General features: G+C 36.7%; 1 protein-coding gene across 1 annotated transcript; it reads right to left on the reverse strand.

Annotated features, from left to right (window-relative positions):
• Positions 1 to 4,494: 4,494 nt before the first annotated feature.
• rhoj (ras homolog family member J) lies at positions 4,495 to 19,081 on the reverse strand. Its single transcript, XM_079888390.1, has 5 exons — positions 18,392 to 19,081; positions 8,849 to 8,907; positions 5,718 to 5,882; positions 5,245 to 5,340; positions 4,495 to 4,683 (listed from the first exon to the last, which is right to left on the reverse strand). Exons 1-5 carry the CDS (start codon positions 18,603 to 18,605, stop codon positions 4,537 to 4,539), a joined length of 681 nt encoding a protein of 226 aa, XP_079744516.1. The 5' UTR covers positions 18,606 to 19,081; the 3' UTR covers positions 4,495 to 4,536.
• Positions 19,082 to 19,655: the final 574 nt, after the last annotated feature.

Consider the following 19,655-nt stretch of genomic DNA (forward strand, 5'->3'; position numbering starts at 1 on the left):
AGTCGCGGCCAAAGCCGATTCGAAAGACTGTTCGCCGGCAGCAGCAGTTCTTTGTTTTCAAGTAGCAGGGAACCGTTGCAACTCTGTCGTCATTATGTTAAGCCCGCCCCGCCTACTCTATACACGATGTGATTGGCCTGACCCAATTTAGGTTTTTACAGCTCCGAAAGTCAACGGAGAGTTGCTAGATTACCCTGGCTGCAAAATACATTTTGCTGCCGCTAGGGTGCGTCTAGATTTCTAGGCTATCTCTGCGCAGTAGTGAGTGGGAAAGTGGAGCCGCAGTATCAAGGCCCCGCCCACACAATTTACTGCAGAACCTTGCAAAACAGCTCATTATGTCGCTGTGAAATAAACAGTTATGGAAATGTAAAAATTAAAGTTAAAACTCCAATCTTATCCTGAAGATCCCGAAAAAAAGTCTGTTGGTGCCTCAGTGACTTCTTCGCTCAGAGAAGCTGTCCATCATGACGTCACACTCCCATTTTTATAGCATATGCAACAACTAACTAAAGCCAAAGTTATTTGAAAACAAACACTTGAACTTACATCGTGTGATAAAAACTACCTAAAATTACAAAAATCATCTTTTGAAAAAAGTTATTTGAAGTGTAATTTGATTGTTTAGTTTGTCTCACATCCCATTAGATTACATAGAGAGGCCAGGGTTTATGACCTATACTGGGACCAACCACCTGGGGCAAACTAAACATTTTGGCTTCACTTTTCAGGACTTGTGCGGCACACTTTGGCTGTGAACACGAAGGCTGCTTCATTTCAGTAAACTGACCATTGCATTCCAAAGTCATTAAGAAATTACAAAAATATATGCCCCACTAGTAATAACAGTCAATTTTATAATAGTTACTGTTCTGAAATAAGACATCCTTTATGACGTATGCGACCTCTTGAGGACGCAGCCTTCGAAGTGAGACACAGGACCGGTGTTATGCTGAATTTCGAGACTCTCCCAAATTATCCCCCTCATTGAATCCACCTGATTGCCTAAACCTAACCCCACCCTCACACCTAATCCTAAACCCACCAATACTAAGGGGGGTTATAATCGGGCAGGGGTCAGAATTCAGCACAAATTTATATACGCATCGTAAAGTATTATGTACCAATCTAAGATTTTTGTACCAACCTAAGATCTTTGACCTGAAACATGGCTTAATCTGCACAACAGCAAAAAAAGCTAGTGACTCTGGAAAAGTGGATTCACTTGTGCTTTCTAATAATGGCCATGACTACGAAAGCGGCTTGATTGAAGGCGAGCATCTGGTAAAAGATGAAGAATTTCCGCTATTCCCTGCAAAACTCTCACAAAAAAAGCCAACCTTTTCCAAAGTTCATGCTGGAAATATATCTAATTCCGATGATATCATTACAACGCTGGCTAATATCTTATTAATACAAGTGATGCCCTGTAAACGATGGTGCAAACTGCCTGTGCAGAAATAAAAGCACTGAAAACCAAAATGCTTTACATCAAGAAACAGATGGACAGGGGCGAACGAACAACCAGAGTGTGCATGAGTTGGGTGATGGATTTGGAACGGTACGGTAGGCGCTGGAACCTGCGGCCGAGAGGAGGTTATCCTGTGTGCCAAGAAGTCCTACCACATTGAGCAATTGAGCAGATTCTATAATATTTCTCATGACTGGGAACCAGAAGTGCTAATGAGACGATGTCCCGTGCAACAATCATTCGGTTCACTGCCAGAAGATTCAGAGATGCCGTATGGAAGGCGGCTAAAATCAGTGAGTTTCTCTTGAACCAAGGCATGCAGTTTAAGGAGGATCTGACGAAGGAGGACAAAGACTGTAGACAGTAGTTGTGACCAGCATCTGATCAAAAAAGCGAGAGATGATGACAAATCTGCTTACTTTGTTGGAGGTCGCAGATTTATTGAAGGAACAGAACTTACATGGTGAGAGGAGCAGACAGAGAAAGGACAAATTTTCAATACTTTCTCAAGATTCTCAGAATTTCAAGTTCCTCTGTACACTGAATGGTACGGTAGGCTCTGGTATGCTGGTATGCTCCTCCGAACTCTACTCTAATTTGCAGCTTCTGGGATAAAGTCAATAAGCAGAATGCATTTTATTCAAGTTGGAAATTTGAGGTCACCAAATACTAAAGAAAATTTGGCAGCCGAATACAAAAGAATTGAAGAAACCAACATTATAGACAAAGACAATTTCAAAAGTTTTATTACAAGCTTTAATCACTCTGTGTATATTTACAACATATTTTTAGTTTTGGCAAAGAAAGCTGTCACATTTCTTAAGCAAATAAACCAATACATGAAATTTAAAGAAGAAAAAAAAACCCCAACGTATTCAAAATATTAAATATAAGTTTACAGTTGAGTTCAAGACTGAGTTCAAGTTATAGCTCTTTCAACCAGCGACTGAAAACTGGTCTTCTTATTAGCATTAGAGTATATAAACAATTGCATAGGACAATGCAAGGCACAGTATTGTAAGTGCACTTAAACTGAGTGAAGAAACAATCTCTATGCTACATTAAAGGCAAGTGAATGAGGGCTCATTCTTCCTCCTCTCTGTGGAGCAGGTTTGATTCATCAGCCCGAGGAAGGTCTCTAGCACCTTGCGGGCTCTGGAAAGAAGTCCCTGAGGTCAAACTAAGGAACGACTGATGTGAAGAGCAATCACAAGAAATCAGTACCAGTTCTGGTGTCCAAAAGCATGGTCGTCTGAGAACTACAAGTTTTTGGTAAGTGGAGTGATGATATGGAGACTTGAACTGCAAGGTTTCAGTTCATTGCTTTGGCAGATGGTTAATATACCTAAAAATTGTTATGTCTCATGTCCAAAACAAAAAGGTAAGGGCTGCACATAATATTGTCCAAACGATTTTGACACTTGTTCCAAAATACAGTAGGGAACGTCCTCATTTTGAAAAGTCCAAATAAGGCGGGACTGCAATTTACAGCATAACCACACGCTACACATGAGGGAAAAAAACAAGTTTGAAGAACAAAGCCATTTGTGTTTGAGCTGATCTTTAAAGGGGAAAATAAGGGGGTGGCTTTAGCCAGAGGAAAAACACAACAGTTAGACAGTGTACAAGCCTGGTTCTTAGTCAACACACCAGCATTTGAGCTGAAATATGGAGTGATAGGGTGTGTTTTTTTCACAGTTGTAAGATCATAATGAGTACTATGAGTGCCACTTAATAATAATAAATATTAAATGATTAAAACTAAAATAATACATCAATTACCTTTTAAAATGCATTTAGAAAAAACAACAACTGGCAAATGGACAAGAAAAGCAATTTGAACATGCTTAATAAAAATATAATTTAAATGTTGCATTTAAAATGATTTATCAATTTATCATTACATTTTACAAAATTGTTAATTTAATTTGAAAAGTGATTTATCTATATTTAAATTTTGGAATTAGTACATTAGTGATTAGTTACTTCTTTTTATTTTTAAGTGGCACTTACGGTCCTCCATCGGCTCATTTTTAAAGAGAACAATGAGAGCATGTTTTAAAATGTGTATAGGCAGAGTAATTTGTGATCAAATACATAAAAATCTTCTTTTATTCATTATTTTAGCTGTAGTTTATACTTCAAAAATCAAAATCTAAATGCGTATGAAAAATATAATAATTACAGCACCATTAAATGGCATCATTGTTCTGCACCTACATTGTATAAAGATCAAACTCTGATGGCTCATAAAAATGTGACTAAGTACACTTCATGGCATCTCAGTTTTAAAAACGGAAAATTAAAAAAGTAAATACGAATGATTCATGGGCTAATGTTGTCACAATATACATTTTCCCTTTATCCTGTCACTGACAGACTTCAGTCTCCACATAGTGTGTTTGATTGTCACTCTTTTTAAAGTATTATTGTTGGTGTCTTTGTATGTGTAGGTAGGCAACGGTTTATAAGTGTTTATTTGCTAATCGTTAGTTGCTAATTTTATATGACCCAATGATTTGTGGTAAAGATGCACTTCTTACACTCTTCTTCTTTCTGCTCTACCTCTATTCATGAGTTGGCCATCCTCCAGAGAATTTCCCTTATTAACTAGCTCGAACTGCTGAAGCATTGACTCCAGAAAGAGCACAATATTGATTTGAGGTGACAGAAAAAAACAGCTTGCATGGAGGAATGGATTTTAATTTTTTCATAAGCCTCGAGAAACCATATAATATATGGCCCAGAGCTGAATCTAAAACGTTTGTTTGATTGAGATTGGCGAGGTCGCGCCATGTCGGTTCAAGTAACCGCAGTCCAGTCTGAAACTTCTTTGGCTTGAGAAGTGAGTCCTGTAAGGCAACGTGGGGAGAAATTAAGGCACTTGTTTTGGAAGCTCTCCACGAGACACACAAACCCGAGGGCAAGACCGCTCATTGTCCTGAGGGACAACAGGCGGATGGAGAAAGGAAGGATGTACAGCAGACTGGAGGCGGTTTAGGGTCTGTTACATTGCCTGAAGCTTTGGAGGACTGTGGGTTTTCACAGTTGGAGATGTTTTATCCTCACACGATAGCACAACATCTCCTACAGGCTGCGCAGCCCCGTTTTTGTTTCTTAGGGCTGAAGATTGTCAGGATGGCCTCATCAAACACTGTCTTTAGTCCCTTCTGAGTCAATGCCGAACACTCCAGATAGCACTGGGCTCCAATCTGGGGATAGACAAAACACTCCGTTTTAGGTTGAAGGATAGTTCACTCAAGTACTCTGACATCATTTACTCACCCTCATGTTGTTCCAAACCTGTATGACTTTTTTTTCTTCCATAGAACACAAAAAGAAAAGTTTAGCAGAATGCCAGAGCTGCTCTTTTACATGCAATGAAAATGGACCATAGTGACCAGGGGCAATCAAGCTCCTAAAATTATTATCAAAGCAGGGCTTATAACTTGTCCTCTTATAATCCCTGAATTTAACTGTTTATTCACTAAAAATGTTGCCTTGAAAATGTGGTCACCATTCACTCACTGAATAGGAAAAAAACAGCTCAAACATTCTGTCATTCTTTTTTGTGTTCAGCATGAGAAAGAAAGTCATACAGGCTTGGAACGACATAAGGGTGAGACAGAATTTACATTTTTGTGTGAACTAATTCTTTCAGTGCTTTGACACACAGTGGTGATCGTTCATAAATCATGCTTTCTGTTTTTTGAAACCTGGACAGATTAAGAACAAACAACTGACAATTAAGAATTAAAAAAAAAAAAAATCACCTCTCGGGCTAGTTTGAGGCCTTGTTCGTAGGTCAGGGGCTTCTCCTTCATCTGGAGCAGACGTGCCAGTGTCTTTGGGTCATCTCGCAAGTCAATCTGAATGAATTGGAATGAAATTTTAATAAATAAATGCCAGAATAAAAAATTAATAAAAAAAAAATGCCACAATGTTCTGGGATCTTTTCCTGGGTTCAAGCTCCTCAGCAGTCCATAAATATTCAGATTTTTATTTGATCTGATGCCTAATCTCAATATTGGATCTAATTACAATCATTATTATTACTATCATTATTTATAATATTAATGGTTGATCTGATAATATAAATACAACAACAATAATTATTTTTCAATTATAATAAAATGCATTATTATGATTTGATCTGATAATTAAATATAAACAACAACAATATTATTATTATTATTATTAATAATAAAAAAAATCACATCACTGTCTGAATTAGAAACTCTTGTACCTGTGTTCCAATGAGGATGTAGGGCACGTGAGGCATGCAGGATTTGAGCTCAGGTACCCATTCCTCCTGAACATTGTGATAGGAAGCTGGATTCACGACGGAGAAGCAGATGAGAAAGACGTCTGTGTTGGGGTAAGAGAGGGGCCGCAGCTGATTGTAATCCTCCTATAACACATGACGAAGATGACGAGTGAATAAAGACCTGCTTTAGACTCAGTTCATCTCATCAACCGAAACATATAATTTGGAAAAAATAATAATAAGATAAAGAGGGCAGATAATTCATTTAAAGGTTAAAGCTTCTAAATCAGTGTTTCCAACAGTTTTCTGTAACAATAAATGTATATTTGGTATGGTACATATATGTACCTTTTAATGCTTTATGACCCTCAAAAAGGTCCATATATGTACCTTGAGGTCCAATAATAAGCCCTATGGGGTACGTTAGTGTAGATTGTACCTTGGGGGACAGAAATGGACTCCTACTGTACCCCTATTTCTGACAGTGCATGCACCCCTGTTTGGAGATCACCAGACTAAACCACTGCATGTAAAGAAGTCTCATATCTGAGTATTTTATATTGGCCATTTAAAAGTGCATATTAAAATGAGGACCCTGAATGTTCTGGTAAAATAAAAGTAACAAGTTGAGCATCATTAACATCTATGACTTTATTCTGTCTCTTATTATGAAATGCAAATGAACATAAATAATTTACATTAAGCTTTTAAAGTGTCAGTGCCAAATGACAACTCTGCACCAGCGCCAGCATCTTGTAAAAGTCAGTTCTTCTTGAGTGCAATTGATCTCTTAGTCAGTGATCAATAGAAGAGAAGGGCCAAACATCACACAAATGCTCCTCTGTATCATTGAACTGCTTAAAGGAATAGACATGCTGAATTATATAACTTTCATTTATACAGCAATGTGCTGCACACTACATTAGTCAGTCTGTTCAATTCTGAAACACAGCAAATATCATTACAGCTCATACTGTCCTTGCCACAGCTATAGATCCTAAGAAACATGTACATAATTATGCTGAACAGAAATACTCACACTTTAGCTTTCTTTATTACTTCAGTCCTTAAAACAAAGTAAAAAAAATTGACCCTCAGTCAGTCCATTGTTGGTAAATATGTATATTTGCAAATTTGTACCCTATAGCTCTTCATGCCAGTCTAGTGCCGTATCTGAGACATCTATTGTTAAATATGCACATATTGCTATTCTCCTTGTACATATTGCATGTTTTTGCATATAAAAGAATTGTTTATTCCCTCATTATTTATTCAAATATATACTCTGTAAGAAACTCCATACATCTTATTAAATGAATGCAGCCCCCCAGTGCAATGTCAGCAACTGCCAAAGTCAATATAGTCAATGATAGAATTTTCCCTGACAGGAATAATAGAATTGCTTATAAGGGCAAACTTAACAAGCTGACAGTAATGATCAATCATGAAAACAGAATAATTATCTGACTATAATTCAGATAAAAAAATATATATTTTTTTAATTATTTAAATTATAAACTATAAGTCAGATAATTAATCTGTTTTCATGATTGATGAAATATATATATTTATATAATATTTTTTAATTATTATATATATATTTTTTATAATGATCTAAATTCAGTAACTATACACAAATGTTAAAAATGCCTCATTTCTATTTTTGGATTGGCGATGGTGTCATTTTCAGTTTCTTAAAACTTTGACTTAAACAATTTTATCTTAAAATGCGGAAAAAATTGGGGGAAATGATACAACAACCAAGCCAGTGTTGATATTGTTCACTTAAACAAAAACTATATATATATATAAAACATTGTTGGTAATTGAAATAAATGAAATGAAATAAATTGAAAATATTAGATGAAAAAAAAAAAGCATAAATTAGAAATGTTGCCCTTTCAACTAACTAATTACCAAAAGTAAAACTGAAATAAAAATTAAAACTAAAAAGAAATATTTAAAAATACAAAAACTAATAAAAATGACAAAAGCACATATAACAAAATTAATAAAACTTAAAAAAAAATAATAATTTTTTGTTCTGAATTTAAAAAGAAATTCTAAATCCTATATAAAAAACTAAAATAACTGTCTGACACTGTGCATAAAAAGTTAAACTAAAGCTAATTTGGATGTTACACAGGCACTGGATAGAAAGAGTGGAGGAGAGTCATAGTATGAACAAGTTCTTTATGTTTATGTTCGGACGTTGTAATCTGTTGCATTATCTATATTCCAGTATTAACTCTAACAACTGGGGTCCAATAATATGGTTATTGCAGGGATGGCTGATTCTGTGATGCCTTTAGACACACAAGAAAAGTAAAGCGCTGGGCTTTGATTTAGATGCATTTCTTCAGGCTGTATCTGACTATTCATGTGAGTTTATTTTTGAAGAATCACTGCAATAATAAGCCAAAATCAAAGTCATTATGGTGGGCTGACAGTGACAAAAACAACCCAGCCTGTGGTTTGTTGTAATTTCAAGTCGCTGCTTGCAGCTTTATTTACATTATTCAAAACAGGCTGTACATTCTGCCATTAAACGCAACTGTAATTTAAATTCAGAGTGATATGATGCCACAATGTCACTTAGTGATGTTTTTTAAGAGTATTAATTTCATTTTTAAATGATGAAATTCTGCTGTATTTAGTAGGGAATGTTGAAGTAAACCTAGTGAAAAACATCAATTTGTTTAGTGTCAGGTCGGTTGCTGAACTCAGTTGTTATTTGGTAACAATAGTAAATGTATGAATGAATTTAAATGCAGTGTAGTCAATCTTATTGAGGTTTTGTTATTGCGTGAATAATGTTTGAAATCGAAATGAAAAGATCTGAAATGCATGCCATAGATCTTATTGTGAATGATTTAGCCATGCATATGTTTCTTTTTTCTTTTTTTGACCTTGTAATTTCAATCAAAATATCATACTTAGGTTAATCTTCCGGTAAAATGACAGAATTCTCTCTGGTGACATATGCCGGACTTCTTAAATATTATTGTCCGTTGGTGTGGATAATAATACAGTCATGTTCTTGGTGTGAACGGGCCTTACTCAGGTTGTTAAGCAGATGGGCTATATAGACCTCAAAAACATTAACTTACTTGTCCAGCAGTATCGTACAATCCCAGTAAGTGCTGCCTTCCAGATACTGTTACATTCACTGTAAACAAAACAAAACAAAACAACAGATTCATTATACTTGTAAAATAGAAGAACAGTGCAGAATATGTCTGCAAAAAGTGTTTATGCTCCTGCTATATCACATCCCTCTGATGTACTTCCAGAACTCTGGACCTGCTGTTTGGTTGTGGGTGGGAAGAACGGAGGTTGATTTGGAACAGGACAGCTGTCAACAGCAAGGGGTGACCGGTTTTGGAAAACAGGGAGGAAAGAACGGTGCGTGCGTGCATACATATTTCATTCTGTGTTGTGGGTGATGAGGGGGAGAGAACAGCTGTGTTGACACAAGTAAAAGAAAAAACCCCAGACAAGTCAAACTTTTGTCATCAAACAACATGCAATAAAGGACCACTGCTGAGAACAGGAAAACAGCTGGACTCAATTGAGGTATCAAACAAACTGCAGTTACTATCCACTGTGTGTCCACACTCTTCTCAAACTCAATGTTTTGAGCATGAAGTGGTTTGCTAAGGCTGATAAACTTTAAAGGAATGTGTGAGAGAAGAAAATCAACTCCATGATGGCCTGAAATACTGATGCCTGGGATGACATAATTAATCCAATTTTTGATAGCCCACAAACTGTACTGAGCCAGATACCCATGAATGCTTCCAACATGACCAATGCAATGACCTTCCAGTCATGAAAATTGTGGACAGAACCAAAGCACTTCCTGCAAACTATTGCCCTGGATGAGTCAAGTATAGTTTCTGGAAAAGGAGAAGACAGACAACCTCTCCAACGTTTCTCGAAAACAAGCCCAGCAAAATGTTCAGAAGAAATTCACTACAGATGATTCCGATTAAACTCTCCAAATGTGACAATAAAAATATGGCAATGCAGAGTTTGAACATAGATGAACACCACTGACTATCAAAATCATTTGATCTTTAAAATCAAGGCTCTCCTTTTAGCCTGCTGCCTTCAAGCTTTAAAAATGACAAAAAGCACCATAAAAAAACGATAAAAGCGGTTCATACAACTCGTGTGTCATATTACAAGCCCACTGAAGTCATATGATTGCCTTGTGATAGTATCAGTGTCAAATTCGTGAACAAATTGTTTGACATGAACTGTCCCATAAATATTGTTTCTTATGCTCAAATAGCATTTAAAAAGGATATATATCAGGTTGGTTCAGCCAATGTGAATGTCAGGACACTGACTGTTTCTGTTTCCATTTCTCTTGTAACAATAGATGCAGTGAAGCGATGACTTTTGGGGGTGTATTCCGCCAATAATGCGTGATGCAATTTCTGTTATTGAGAATAATACAAGTGAATCGTCTTTGCATATACAGTCTTTGAATATTGTGATCCAGTTCTCACGTTCAAGTCATTGATTCAATGATCCAGTTACAGCAGTTAACAGCTCATTTGAAGGAAAGATTATCATGGAATATTGAGTAAAATTGGAGTTCAGAAAGCTGGAAATGTAGCGCAAGTCATTGGATGCACTTTTATGACAATTCTTTAGTACTTTATCTTTTATTTCAACTTGCAAAAAGAGTGCTAAAGAAAATAATGTCAATAGCCTATGACTTTCACAATATTTTATTATGAGAAAAGGTGCTTTGTTGCTAAACTTATATACTGAAAGCATAATTTGAACAGACCTAATCAGTTATAAACAAATATTAAATCCTAAAAGACACTAAAAAGCCCTAAAGACGTGCTTATGCTAGCTTTACTGCTTCACTTGACAGGGCATAATGTTTGTTTCATAAATTATGATTACAAGAAAGGACTATGCAGCCCTTTTAAAATTCAAATCTTACACCGCTTTGAGCGATTGCTAATCTCAGTGCTAATTTTAACAATCATGTGCTCAACACTGGGGACAAAAGACAAATTCAAAGCAGCACTAGCCCTAATGCTCCTAGCTTAGCTGCATGTATGAACACGGGGTCACTGAGGAGCCACGTGGACAGTGGTGTGCAAGAACCTCCAGGGTGGTGTTTTGCTGAAAGAATGGGGCGAGGTATTGCAGCTGTGGGAATCTAGCCAAGCGGTGTTTTGATTAGATGTGCTTAGAAGTTCTTTCCCTGTAGACTGTGAAGATGGACCTGAAACAGTGGCCTTGATTCTGCCACTGCTTATCAGCTGTTCCTGACAAGTCTTTTTACCAGAATGATTCTCTTCCCCTCCTGGGGCCAGGCTAAATAAGGAGTCTGAACTAAGTGCAGACACACACACACACACAAAGTTTTTCCTCATTTACTGATTCTTTGACTCTTTCTTTACCTATATATGAGAACTACTAATACAAAACAAGGCTGAGGTAAAAGTTTGAGAAGTAGAAGCTGTGTAGAAGCAGGTCGGTGGAGACAAAGAAGGGTTAGTGGTTGTGAATCAGGCTCTCAGCTGTTCTCTCCTGTCAGCTGCTTTTCCCCATGAGGCTCGAGCTCTCGGCAAATCCCAGCCCCCATTCTGTGGCCTGGAGAAAAATCAATGTTGGGTTACAGTCTCACTCAAGACTAACCCACTGTTGTGAAACGTGATTTGGGGCGTCAGAAGCACCCACGTCCTTCCAGGACAACTTTCTCACCTCTTTTCCCTTCACAGACAGGCCTGTGACATTGGAGTCAGCCACTATCTGCATTCAAGAGCTTTAGCCCATAAGAACAGTACAGCGAATTGTATAGATACTCACATGGTAATGGCAAGAGACTGCAAATTTAATTTAGACACTTTCCATTCCAGCACAGATGCATTAGGTCTCATTTACTGTAGGTGCTTTCACTGCTAATCGCAAATGACATCCATTCTTGATGGACTGTTGTCCACCATCCAGTCCAGCAAATTTCCCATAAAATTGTCTTTTAGAAATAAATGTATTGGTGTCTAAACTGCACTCTGGTAATCAGTGTGTTGTGCCCCATTCAGAATTGAACTGAGAATGCCTCAAAAAGGTTTTTCTCAATTGCTTTGGCTCATTTTTTGAAACAGTCTTAACATTCTCTAAAGTGTATAAGTGCAATTGTCACTGTTTTATGTGACATCACAACTCTATTGCATGTCTAAAAACATCTAGTAACTTACCCAAAATATTTAATTCATGCTTCAAAGCCAAGTTATTTTGTCAGTAAATTGGCAAATGCCACCAAAATGAGACCATGGCAATCAACCCTGGAGATGATTGTTATACAAATAAATGTTTTGTTGACACTGTACATTTTGTCTGGCTGAATGCTATTGTGTATCAAACTGAGTTATTTAGATACTTATTTCAGCAGGTTGTTTACTGGACAAAAGTCAATACTGCAGTAAACAGAAAAAGAATATGCATATTTGTATGTATACAGTTACAGTACATATATTTATAGCAATGTGTTACATGTAAACAAAAACATTCAATGTGAAAGATATTTATGAAATATACCTGTATGTCGGACAGATTTGGATAATTTTCATTTTACATGTAATGGCTCACATGATGGAAAAAATGTTGTGAAGAGTGACAATTTAAATCAACTCATCAGCTTTGATCACCAAGCCATGTGCATTTAGTTACTTTGAAATTGTAGACAATTGTACTTACTCTTGTGCCAAAACACATGTAATTTGCCCAAATGAATAAGAAATTCAAATCTGATCTTATTGTTTTGAGAATTGAGCCATAGCGATAGTGAAAATTCCAGTTCAATTCCTGAAATTGAATTTAGTAAACAAGATGCATAATTGCAATAGAAATTTGAATGTAAGGAAGTAGAATTGAAATGATTTGAAATAAAAAAATGAATTTGAAAAGCAGAATTTGTCAAACGAACTCTAAATGTTGACTTTACAAATCCTTTAAAAAAAGTTTGAAAAGATAGACATTCTTTACAGACAATTATTTAATTCTTGTAAATCATATTTACTAGGACTTGTAAATGCTTTATGTACATAATTTCCTACACAGTATTCTATAAGATCTGCTCTTCGCCCAAGAAAGCAAAAGCTTTACGTCGACATGCCAAATATATCCAGTATGTGCTTGCAGTGTGCTGTATAAATGGGTTTGTATATTTTTCGAGTGGTTGGCATTTCTGAAGTGTGATTTCTATAGAAGCTTGTACTGCTAGTGTTCATTTGAAGGCATTGGTGGGTCAAAGTCCAAAATAAGCCACAGGGTTTTATCCTAATTTTAATTCCTGTTGCTGCAGAACTGTGCTTGCCAGAGGCTCGCAGTGTACATAATCTACACATTTTGCATAGCATAACTAAAAAAATGCATTAATGTGATTAATCTTGCATTCTGAAGCCAAACGAATCTGTAAGACCCTTACACAGCACTTGTTATAAGATTAAGCATTGCCTGCTGGTGAATGTTTTGTGACAGTAGCAAAGCATTAAATGGGCTTAACCACTCACTGTACATACTCCAGTAATTATGAGCTTTTATTAAATTACTTATTTATGAACTCTCTCTTTCTACTCTCAAAAATATTTAAATTTATGATATCACTTAAAGGGACAGTTTACCCAAAAATGGAAATTCTGTCATCATTTACTCACCCTATTGTCATCGGAAACCTGTATGATTTTCTCTCTTCTGTGGAACAGAAGAAAATACTTTGAAAAATGTTTTCAGTTAAGTTTTGGACCCCATTGACTTTCATTGTATGGACAAAACAGTTGAAACATTATTATTTTGTGTTCCACATAGGAAATAAAGTCATAAGATCAAATTTTTTCTCAATAATTAAAATTATCTAGAACTAATTCAAGTGTGCTTTAGACGTACTCAAGTAAACATTTACCGCTAAGTAAAAATGACAAGTTCAAAAGGTTTACTTCTTTCAACCACTCCAACCAATTTCAACTTTTGCTCTTTCCACAAACCAAACACTAACCAAATCTGGCATGTTTATACCACTAACCATCAAACCACATGAATATTATGAGGCAACAAAGAATTGAATACATCTTCAAAACCAGAACAAAACTCAACAGAACTTTCCTTGGTGTTTCTGGTATTCTTTACTGGTATTAATTTAACTATTATGTCAGTGTTAATAAACACTGATAGGCTATTGTTTTATTTATGACTTATCTCAAACATAAATAGTTTTATTTTGTACAGAATATTCATGCTTATGGTGAGTTAAAAAAAAATAAATAAAAACTTTCAAAGAACTTAGGTGCTTTTACAGATCTGCCAATCCAAGGATAGAAAATGCGAACTGCTACTTTCCTATCCTGCCCCTGACTACAAAAAAAAAAAAAAAATTTTTTTTTTAGCTTTATAGCTATATGGCATTTCAGTATTGACCATGTGGGAATATCTACAATGCAATATAATTGGCGGATTAGTTGATTTTGTTAGGAGTCTAGTGGGAGCCACACTAGACGATGACTCATCTCAAACACATTAGCAGGCACTGTGTCATGTCCCGGGAATGTCATCGGTTTGTTTTGGACAAGGGAATTCTGATCCCATGGGATTTATTGACGGAAACCATAGTCCCACATACTCCTGGGTTGAGCTCTGACTCTAATAGGTTGCAATCACAGTGGTTCTGGTGAAAAGAATATAATGTCAGTTCACTCCTGATGAATTATATTTGGCCTTATTTACAGAGTTATGTCATCAAAAGTAGTGGGTATGTAAGCCACCAACCCAACCAAATAAAAATAGATTGTTTAAACAACAAACTAGCTGGAAAGGTGAAATGCTGTACTAAAATATATCATCTTCAGTACACTCGTGCTTCAAAGTTTGGGGTCAGTAAGATTGATTCACAAATATATTGAGCAGTTGTTTTGAACACTGATAATAATAATAATAATAATTAATGTTTATTGAATTATATGTTTATTTAAATCATTATATTCTACTATATTACCTTGATGAGCATAAGAGACTTCTTTCAAAAACATCTTACAGACTCCAAACTTTGAACAGTAATATATATATATATATATATATATATATATATATATATATATATATATATATATATATATATATATATATATATATATATATATATATATATATATATTATTTAAATATTTAAACAATATAAATATATATCCAAATACCTGCAGCTTGAATTCCTCAGTTCACAATTTCAGTTCATACAATTTGAAAAAGACGCATACTTATTAATTATATTTTCACTGATAATTTGATTGCAGTATTCCCAATGCGTTATATTGCAAACTGTTCAATTACTGCTGGAGCATGAATGGTATAAATGCAGAGTTTTTCATTTAAGACCAATTCTAGCATAGCAGCACAGTAAAGCTTTCAGTGGCCTACAATGGGAGCTCTGTGCTCTTTAGCCTGGACATTAAGCCACTATGTGACAATTCACTACTTTATTATGATGCTGTGTTAAGGCCCTTCTCAATGTGGAGACAGTAGTGGGGCCTAATATGAATGTAAGTGATTGATTGGCACTAGAAGAATATTGTTACTGTTCTCTCCCAATTTCCAAGAAAGTGCTGTATAGTGATGATACCAAAAAACACCTCTTTCTGGATGGGCAATTTAAAATTATTCCATAAAATGAATTTAATGCAAATCTCAATTGCTGATATTCAACATAGAACAACTGAGTATTTGATGGACACTTAAAGGGTTTTACCAATTTAAAACCTACATGCATTTCTACTTTCATGTACTGTAATGATGGCATTCTACCTATAAAGTGTTTGAGTGCTTCTACCTTTTACAAACCATGCATTCAATATGTTTGCAACACACTATAATGGAACCAAATAAAAATGCCTTTATGTGTTCTCTATTTTTTATGAGCACCGTTTCATTTCCTTATAGGTGAAGTGTGTAATTTATGCACCACTAACATAAACAAAATGAATTGTAAAAATATTGATATAAAGTATTGATGAAAAAAAGGATATGAGAAAGTTTTAAACTTAATTCCTTATTTTTTCATTAACACGCCTCCATTAAAATTTTTGGTCTGTGACAACATCCATTTAAGTGTCCTCTGGACGGCCTCCACATCATAACTCATCAGCTTCATTTAACCAGAGGAGTTGACCAAGAATCACACTCCTTGAAAATATTTCCATCTCATTCAACTCCCAGGAGTTTCACTCACTCCTTGAATTAGTTCAGTCTGTCTTTATGTCTTGAGTCTGCAATGACCAGCTGGAGAAAATTACAACACAGGATACTTTTAAAATCTCATAAAATGGAAACTGCCCAGATAAACATGCCTTATTTGATCAAATTGCACATTAGAAAAAAAGGAAAGAAAATCATTTGACAATACCTGCTTTAAAGTTTTAGAGCTTTCACAAATGAAAGAGCCATAAAGATATATCTTTTTTTAATTTTCACAAAGATTTATCCATTCATCATTTGAAGATGAAGATTGCTGGATAAGAGACTTTGCAAACATTGGAAATAAGACAATCTCTCTCCTCCCTTTTTCTCTCTAGCCTGTAAAAATGATAACTTTTCCCACTGCTAACACCAAAAGAAAAAAGCCAAGCATTGCATTGGGAAGGTCTACTTTTGTAGCACTCATCACTTTAAAGGAGACATATCATGCTTTTAAATCGTTCCTTTTTACATATAAATCATACATTTGTAGTCTATATAAAGCGGAACTGCAATGCTTGGGTCTGAATTCCTCATTATTATAGCTCCACAGGCCCCGTTTCTACCCCTTTTCTGATGTGCGTCTGACAGCAACTCGTTTAGCAACTCGTTTTGGTGCGGTCTCTTTAAATACAATTGAGACACTTCATACCCCTCTCCAGGATGCAGAGGTTACACTCGGTTCAACTCCACCCCGTTCGGCCATTTTTGTAGTTTGATAGCAGAGATACGATTATCTAGCGGCACAGAAACTTTTTATTCACACGTTATTAACAAAATGTCAACAACGGAAGACTTGTCCAGCCAGCCTTACATGTTCGAGCCAGAGTCGGAGCCGGAGCGAGATGAAAATGAAGACGACGAACCTGCAGAACAACGTCTTCATATGAATGTATCGCAATGGTGTGTTACTGTATTTACACATGAAACTTTGGTCTTCCGACCTTTTACCACCGTGTCGATTTATTTTGATTAATATGTGCGAGGGAGAGAGAGCAAGACAGCGTCTAGTTTGGAGACGGTGTCTTGTTTACACTTTGGCCTGGCTCCGAAGAGAGAGAGTGCGTGCGCGCGACCGGGTCTCTCTCTCTGCTCGTTCTTTCAGTTAAACATACGCCCTGTCACAAGCGCGGCAGTTCATCTACATTAGACGGTGTAATGAAGCGTGTGGGTTACTACATCCAACAACCGAACATTTTAACTTACCCTCTCGTAACTTCTGCATCTTTGAGCTTGGACTACAAAATTGCAGCGAGAAATAAAAATGGCGGATTGCTCGAAGTGTTGGGCTGGAAGTCAATGTCCTTATTTGCCAGTTCCGCTGCAAATACTGTGACGTAATAGTTCACAAAACGTCATAGATAACAGAAAAATCGGAACAGGTTGAAAAATAAGGCCAAAACAGAATATAAAGATATCAACGAAGCACCTGAAGAGAATAATTTCAACTTTTCTGTACTTCTAAACACTCCAAATATACAACAAAATGCATTTAAGGGCTAAAAAAAGTGGATTTAGCATGATATGTCCCCTTTAAAAGTGTTAACAAGCAATTTTTCAGCGTAGAATTTTGGAGTGCTTGGGAGAATTGAGTAAGGGAAATCTGATAGTAAAATATCTTGTTGGTGATATTTCTTCCTATAAGTTCTTTGTTTTGGCATACATTGTATTTATGAGGGAAATGCCATGCTGTTCTCACAGAGCTGTACCACTCTCAGAGGATGTTGAAGCTGACCTGTCAGCCACTGTGTAATTATGACTTGATCCTCATATGATTCTCAGAGCATTCATGTATCACGGGGGCTTTCCCTGCAAAGAAACCAAAGCTTTATGCTGTCGTGCATATGCGTGAGAGTCAGAGAGAACGAGAAAAAAAACTTAATGGATGGTAAACTTAATGATTGGCAACACATTTGTGCAAAACACTGTGGTTCCACAAAGATGCATGAAGTACAGTATTAACAGCGCGTTTAGATCTCGTCTGCTCCTGTGATCAACAGGTTGCCGGCACGCGAGCTCTGACACGCACCTCGCTGCTATTACCCGTCTTGCGGAACATAAAGTGTCTTTGACGTCCCTAGCACAGTAAGAAACTACCTTAAATAGGTTTTAAGCACATAATAACAAACACTTAATTATTTTTGCATTATTATATAATTTTTGATTAACCTAAATTAGCGGAGGCAGACCCTCCCCCCGTACCCCGTTTCTACTTTTTAGTCTGTCGGCCCTGCAGTCCTCGCTCTGGAAGTTGATATCTCCTCTTTCAGGCGGCTATTCTTGGGACCGTCCCCTACCCGACTGTACAGTATGGGGTAGACAAGGATTAGGTAGACATGCTGTAAACTTCACTTCATAAACAGGGATTGCAGCTGAATGTTTTGAGCTAGAAACCAACTTACCTGCGTAGTGATCGAATACAGTTGGCACATATTCCTCGGGAAAAGCATCATTTGCGTAACTCATCAGCAAACAGGTTTTCCCCACCGCTCCATCGCCGACCACAACACACTTCAACATCTTCTTGGTCGTAGTATCGACAGGATTGCTATTACTGCCTCCATCCTCAACCGCTTCCACTGCATTCTGCCTACTTTTCGAGCTGAGAGTAGGCATGATAGTTGGACAAGTCCAGAAACTATATTCACCACAGGTAGCCAAGTCTTCTGTCGACAGAAATATCAATCTTTGAGACGTTAATCTTGGTTTGACCAGTTTAAACACTCGAGTTTATGTGTCGTAGGCTTCGGTGAGCAGGCAAATCCGACAAGTAGGTGACCCACGCTTTAGCTCGCGCTTCCGAAACAATCCGGCGCCATCGAGAGCAGCTTCATGAAAACTCACGATAACTCCTACAACTTGCATTCCGTCATTTTACATTTTGCAGGTCCGACGACGAAACCAATACAAAAGCCGTGTCTGTGACCCTGGTTTAGCCTACTCCAAACAGCTTTCCACATTCGCCCCTACGCTGCTACGCATCGTCAGTGTCAGGAAATCATTGGTTTCCTTGCGAAATTCCATATTAGGCAGGAGTGGGCTGGGAACAATAGGGGCTCTGTCCACAGCCTACTCAGACAGGGGACTTCAGCGGCACAGGAGGGGCGGGAGGGAGGACGTCCCCAATCTAACTGCATTTCCGAAAATATGGCGCCACAGGATGGCTTGAGTTGGATTTTCATTCATTCATTCATTCATTCTTTCTTTCTTTCTTTCTTTCTTTCTTTCTTTCTTTCTTTCTTTCTTTCTTTCTTTCTTTCTTTCTTTCTTTCTTTCTTTCTTTCTAAGAAATTCGCTCATATTTGTCAAGCAATAATATAATATAATAATAATTTATCTATAGTTTAGTTTAATTAATTTATTCGATGTTTATTTTCTTTCAGTAGCGGCAGTCTCGTATGATAAACTGTTTTAACCTCATTCATGCAGAATGTTGGTTCAGTTGGCTATAAAATATTCACTATGATATTGGCGTAGTTTGTAACAATTAAGATGATATTATTAATTTACTGTAACTCTGACTGGGTTATCATGGTATCACCATGGCACCGGGCATTGAAATTCCCAACGCTTACAGCTCAAGTGCGCAGAGCCGGGGAGCGCTCTGTGGCTCCTCCATCATTTTAGTTGAAACCCTGAAACACCCCAGGCTTTAAATTGCACTTG

The sequence above is a fragment of the Squalius cephalus genome (genome assembly GCF_949319135.1).
Source record: "Squalius cephalus genome assembly, chromosome: 12".
Taxonomy (NCBI): Eukaryota; Metazoa; Chordata; class Actinopteri; order Cypriniformes; family Leuciscidae; genus Squalius; species Squalius cephalus.